Source organism: Myotis lucifugus, unplaced genomic scaffold (genome assembly GCF_000147115.1).
Source record: "Myotis lucifugus unplaced genomic scaffold, Myoluc2.0 scaffold_66, whole genome shotgun sequence".
NCBI lineage: Eukaryota > Metazoa > Chordata > Mammalia > Chiroptera > Vespertilionidae > Myotis > Myotis lucifugus.
The window spans coordinates 6,013,052-6,019,404 of record NW_005871114.1 but is presented as its reverse complement, the minus strand read 5'-3'; the positions used below and the strand labels follow the sequence as shown (position 1 = coordinate 6,019,404).

General features: G+C 42.7%; 1 protein-coding gene across 1 annotated transcript; it reads right to left on the bottom strand.

The window, feature by feature from the left end:
• Nucleotides 1-5,526: 5,526 nt before the first annotated feature.
• LOC102422082 (5-hydroxytryptamine receptor 7) lies at nt 5,527-6,090 on the bottom strand. Its single transcript, XM_006090034.3, has one exon. The coding sequence runs from the start codon at nt 6,067-6,069 to the stop codon at nt 5,527-5,529; it is 543 nt and encodes a 180-aa protein (XP_006090096.1). The 5' UTR covers nt 6,070-6,090.
• Nucleotides 6,091-6,353: the final 263 nt, after the last annotated feature.

The window sequence follows — 6,353 nt, the reverse complement described above, 5'->3', positions numbered from 1 at the left end:
TTATATGAAATGCTGAAGGGTATTCTTTAAGAAGAGGAACAAGAAGAAAAAGGTAAAGATAAAAATTATGAACAACAAAGTGACAACAAATACATATCTATCAACAAGTGAATCTAAAAATCAAGTGAATAAAAAATCTGACAAACAGAATAAACTGGTGAATAGAATAGAATCAGGGGCATAGAAAGGGAGTGGACTGATAATTCTCAGGGGAAAAGGGGTGTAGGGGGTTCGGGAAGAGACTGGACAAAAATCGTACACCTATGGACGAGGACAGTGCGGCGGGGGGGGATCGGGGAGGGGGGGAACCGGGTGGAGGGCAGCTATGGGGGGAAAAAGAGGAACAACTGTAATAATCTGAACAATAAAGATTTATTAAAAAATAAAATAATTTTAAAAAATTGAAGCCCAGAAAAAATGCTAAATGGAAAATAAATACAAGACTAGAAGAAATGTGCAATCAAATAAAAAGGTTTACATTTTGTAAATTTGAGGACAGAAGAATAATGAATGACACAGTAAAAGTATTTAAAGAGATAATAGCAAGTCATTAGAGATATCAATACACAAATACAAAAATTACTAAGAATCCCTGCAGAATTGACAGCAAAACAACAACAACAAAGCATCAATAATGAGACCTAGGAACATCACAGAAAAACTGATAAAAACTAAAGATAAAGAGAAAATCCTAAAAGCAGCCAGAGGAAAAAAGACACATTCTCTTCAAAGGAGTAATAATAATGTTGGTTAATGGCTGACTTTTCAACAGAAATGATGGAAGCTTAAAGACAGTGAAACAATGTTTTAAAGTGCTGAAAAAGCATAATTCAAAAATAATGGTAAAAATACGACATGTTCAGATAAGTAAAAACTGAGATTTGTCACCAGCACTCACTTTCGTAAAATGCTAATGGAAGTCTCATTGAGCAGAAGAAAATAATCCCAGATAAAAGCATGGTAATATAGGAAAACATAAAGAGCAATGGGAAAATATGGGTAAATAAAAATAAATACTGATTGTTTAAATAACACCAATAGGTTTTTAAAATATGTAGGTTAAAATTCATGACAAGGATAACACAAATGGTGTGAGGGTGATAAACAGAATTAAAATGCAATAAACTACCTTATTACCCAGTATTATATTTATCCCCCCAAAATGAAAACATGTCCACAAAATGACTTGTCCACAAATAAATGTTTATAGAATCACTATTAGTAATATCCTGAAACTGGAAACAATTCAAATGTCCATCTATAGGTGAACTGACAAACAAATTAAATGGAATACTACTCAGCAAAAACAAACAAAAGAAAGAAAACAAAAACCATGAAAACAATATTGACCGTGTAAAACTATGAATGAATCACACAGACATTTTATTGAGCAAAGGAAACCAGATTTATGAGTATATAATAATGCTATTCCATTTACATAAGATTCTGACCAAGCAGAACTAATTTATGATACTAAAACTCAGGACAATGATTATCTTTGGGAGTATTAGAAACTGGGAAGGGGAAGGAGGAGACTTCTGGGAGGCTAATAATGCTCAATTTCTTAATCTAGTTGCAGATTACATGAATGTATTTTTTTAAGTATAAAAATATATTTCAAACATACAGAAAGTTATACAAAGAATAACAAAACTGAATAAACCAACAAAACATTACCAATATAGTTGATATGTGTGCTCTCCTTAACTGCACCTCCAGCCACTCCACCAGTGATAAACCACTCTCACGAACTTGGTGTTCACCATTCCTGCACATTTTGTAATTTCACTCTTATATAAGCTCACCTAAACAATATATAGAACTGTTTTTGCATGTTTTTAAACTGTACATAAAAGGTAATTTGATTTTTATTTCTAAAAGCATCCTAAAAAGGGAACTGTTGAACTGTACAACTGTTGAGTGTCAAACTCATCAATCTGAGGAGTAAGGAAATAAAGAGAGGTTGTGGGCACAGTTTAACTGTGAAGTGGACCAAAGAAAGAGTTGTGACAAGTGAGGCCAAAGAAAGAGTTCTTAAAAATAGTAGATCATGCTTGATCTAGTTGAGAGGAAACAATGAAGACAAAGAAGAGATGAGAAATCAAGGGAGGAACAAAGTCCTTGAGAAGGTGAGAGGGGATGGGACGTGAAGTGCTGGTTGTTTGTTCTTTGCTAAGGACATAATGTCTTCTTGCTTTTTAACTAGAACAAAATAAAAGGGCAAAGGTTGTTTGGTGGTGGAAAGATAAGGGAGTTCCCCCATCCAATGGTTGCTACTTTTTCAGTGATCATGAGTCACTATCTGAAAAGGGTGGATATGAGAAGTGTTAAAACCTGTGGAGAAAAATGGCATGAAATTGCATTGGAAAAGGCTGGAAAAGCATCCCAGTATGGTAGGGAGTGGTTAAGAAAAATCAAAGGTTCCAGTAACCAAAGGTTAAATGCCCAACAGAAATCCAAACTCTCACAATATAGTATTGATACCGTTGTAATTAACCTAGTTATTAATAACAGGAAAGGAGCAATGGGAAGGCCAAATACTATAGGGATGTCATTTGAGCAGCTTCACCAAGTAGCTAAAGCTTTACACTCCCCAGGGAGCCACCGGTCAGTCCACTCCCTGCAGGTTCCTAGGGAAAGGGACTGGACAGGAAGAAGGGTGGGTGCATGTGCAGTAAGTCGGGGTAACCTCGGAAAGATACTTGTCTGTCAGTCACATGTGGGAACAGGTCATTGGCCAAAATGGACATGGCCACTGCAAGGGTGTGAAATTTGGGATATTTAATCCCTTGCACAAGGAACTCACTCTCTGTGCTCTCATGCTCTTGATTCCTCTTATGCTCCTGGCGCTCTGATTGCTCAGGGCACTCTCCTGTACTTGCCCATATGGCCCACCGCCAGGTGGACCCCACACACAACGGACTAATAGACTGCTGCTAGCCTGATGCTGAACTGGACCCGGTTCCAACATGGAAAGGAAACTCTGGACACTGGCTCTGCTTCTATCTCTGCTGAAACCCCAGCTACACTTCTTCTATGGTTGGACTAAGGGAAAGAAACAGAGATGCAATTCCACACAAATAAAAATCCCCCATCCTCCCATGTGAGTCTCAGAAAATTCTTTTTCTCAAGATATTATAAGGACCCCCACCCCCAGCACCCAGTGGGGAAGAAGATACCCCAATTTCTCTCATAATAACATGAGCTCAAAAGCAGAAATGGTATTATTCATCTCTGATTATGCTACACAAAACACAGCACACCCTATATTAGATACTCAAAAGGGAATGAATACATGAACGAAGATTAAATTTTTTCATATTTTCTTAGCATATTTTAATATATCAGTCATATTCTACAATGGAACTGAAAAAAAAACAGTATTTTCCAAAATAATGCACCTTAGATGCAAATGCATTTTCCCTTTTTCTCATTTTTAGTTCTGTGTGTTCTTAGAAGAAAAGCAATCTGTGTCTCCCATGTAATCAATTCTCCATATTATATAAAGAAATGACATGTTCATCTTCTAAAATAGTAAAAATCATCAATGGCCCAATTCTTCTGGGAAATGAAGAGACAGAATCTATATCCCTTTATTACCACAATTTGTGACATCGTAAAGACATAGCTGATGAACGGATTAGAATCTCTTGACAAGGATTAACCTCTTCTCTGTATTCAAGATGTTCCTGTTGCCGGTAAGTCACACTGCACACTGAGTGAAGAAAACCTTAGCTCATGTACAGAATCTCAGGGTGGTCCCAGCCAAACCTAAATGTGCCCCGAACAGAAGCACTGGATGTCTTAGGAGATGAGTTAGCACACTGTGTTATCATTTATCAATTATGAAATGAAAAGAGATTATAAATGCATTACTTGCAATATAAATTATCTGTTTTACTACACTAAGTTCCTTTTAAAAGGATTCCATTCATGCAAGAAGCACAGCTTTGGTTGGCCGAGCAGTCAGATTTTTGCGCATATAATTCATGTTTATACTTACTATATATGCTGAGTGCGCTTTCCTGGTTCCTGTTGCCACAACCAGACTGTAAATGCATATGTTTTTTACATGCTGAACTACAGTCATTCAGAACTTCAGCTGTCAAGTTTGGAGCTAATATTCTCTTATATGCATTTCATCGTCTACTACCAAAAATAATTATTTGCTGTCAGAAGCTCCTAACATAATATATAAAATGGCAAGATCCATTTAAAAAAAATAATCTAGCTGTTTAACTAAATGCAGCTACATTGTACGTTTTTTTCCTTGAAAACAACCCCTTTCCAATCATTCTCTTTACTAAGTTATTATAAACCCTGGCCAAGCAGTAAAATAGCAGAACATGTTAAATACCAACAAACCACAAATAGCAGTGTTTACAGGGAGGAAGAGGAGGAAAAATCTGTTTCATGCTAGACCATCCTTTGAGGTACTGTCATTTTAAGTGTGGCGGCATCAATTATTTCTCCTACGCCGAAAGGTCTACATATTTAAAGGTTCTGTAGGTCCCCAAAGAAAATAAGCAACCATTTCTCTGTGTCATTAAACACAACAGAATACCAGTCCCGTGCTGGTTTTAAAATACCAGCAGAATTCTGAGTGTGAATGTTAAGGTTTAATATTTCCATTTCAAGAGAAGCAAAGAGTTGTTCTCTGGCCAAAAAGTATTGGGACCATACTTCAAGTTGTCAATTGCACAATATTTCTAGGGCCAAAGACTAGCTCCATTGCAGAATCCTGTGATCCTCTGAAGAAATCCTGGGGATCTCCTAGTGACTAGTCCAATCTGATACCCAAGGCAGGAATTTTTCCCCCAGGACCCCTGACAGAGGGTCAGCCTATGTTTCAATTACTCCTCGGGTGGGGGAGTTCTCAAGAGAAGATTCCCAAGGGGTATGATGAAAAGGCTAGAACCAACCACTCAGACAGGGAGTAAGGCTTCAGTCAGTAAGCCTATAAGATGCAAACAGCGTTGCCAAACACTAAAAGCAGACTTCCAAAAGAGTAATATTCAGAATCAGCAATCATAGGGGGTGCAACGTTGAGGTGTAGACCCCCCAGTTCTGGGACCATCTGAGGTCTCTTCATCGTCCTGGGGAGTAGCTCCTACCCTCAGGGAAGCAAGGTGACTTTGACTGATTTCTTAAAGTAGGAATTGACTCTTTAGGGCTCACAGCAAGGGTTTGTCAAGCTCAGAAAGGACCACATTCCTTCTGAAAACCAAGACAAGGGACCCCCTGGTGGAACTGCTAATGCTAGAAATACTCTTAACTTTGGTCTTAAGATCTTCACTCCAGTAAATCAATACATTCCCAGCTCTTTTTATAAAAGGTGAATATAGGCTGTGCTCTAACTGAATTTGGCTGGGGTAGGGTTGATGTGTGGGGTTGCTGGTTTAAGCACAGCCCTTCACCCCGCCGTGCAATCTGGCTTACCCTCCCAGGAAAGAGGCGAGCGCGCCGGGCTGAGCTACCAGCAAGCACATCCCCCCAGCCGGTGCCCGGGACGGGGCGGTCCGGCCCTTACCTGTCGATGCTGATCACGCACAGGGTCATGATTGAGGCCGTGCAGCACATGACGTCCATGGCGATGAACACGTTGCAGAAGAAGTGGCCGAAGATCCACTTGCCCCCGATAAGGTCAGTGACGCTGACAAAGGGCATGACCGCCACGGCCACCGAGAGGTCGGCCAGCGCCAGGGACACGATCAGGTAGTTGGAGGGCTGGCGAAGCTTCTTGACGAAGCACACCGAAATCACCACCAGGCAGTTGCCGGCGATCGTCAGCAGCGTGATGAGCGTCAGGATGGAGCCGATCACAACTTTCTCGACTCTGCCGTAGTTGATCTGCTCCCCGCAGCCGGAGGCATTGTCCGGGGGCCCGTCCCAGGTGGGCACCGGGCTGGCGGTCACCTCGGGGACCCCGCGCAGCAGGTGCGGCGCCCAGGAGCTCGCGACCGGGCCGGCGCCGTCGGGGCTCAGGTCCGGCAGCCCTACCTCTGGCAGGAGGACTGAGCGGAGGTGCCCGTAGAGGTCCGGGCGGCCGCTGCTGTTAACGTCCATCATCGTGCCGCTGTGCGCTGCTGCCCATGGAGCCGGCGCCCCGCCACGCGCTCCGGCTACGGGTTTAGGGGCTTCACCTCACCGGTTCCGCTCCGCCCGGCCCAGCCATGGGGCCCGCGCCGGCCGCTGGGGGGCGCCCGGCTCGGCCTCGCGGCCCCGCACGTCCCGGGGCCCCAGCCGCTGCGGACAACGCGGGAGCGCGGTCGCGCGGGGACTCCCTGCGGGAGCGCCTCGGGCACCCGACGGGACGCCCGGACGCGCGGTTCTCGTGCGGGCTGACCGGGATC

Coding starts and splice junctions, on each gene's coding strand:
- LOC102422082 (XM_006090034.3), bottom strand. CDS start 6,069: ATGATGGACGTTAACAGCAGCGGCCGCCCGGACCTCTACGGGCACCTC.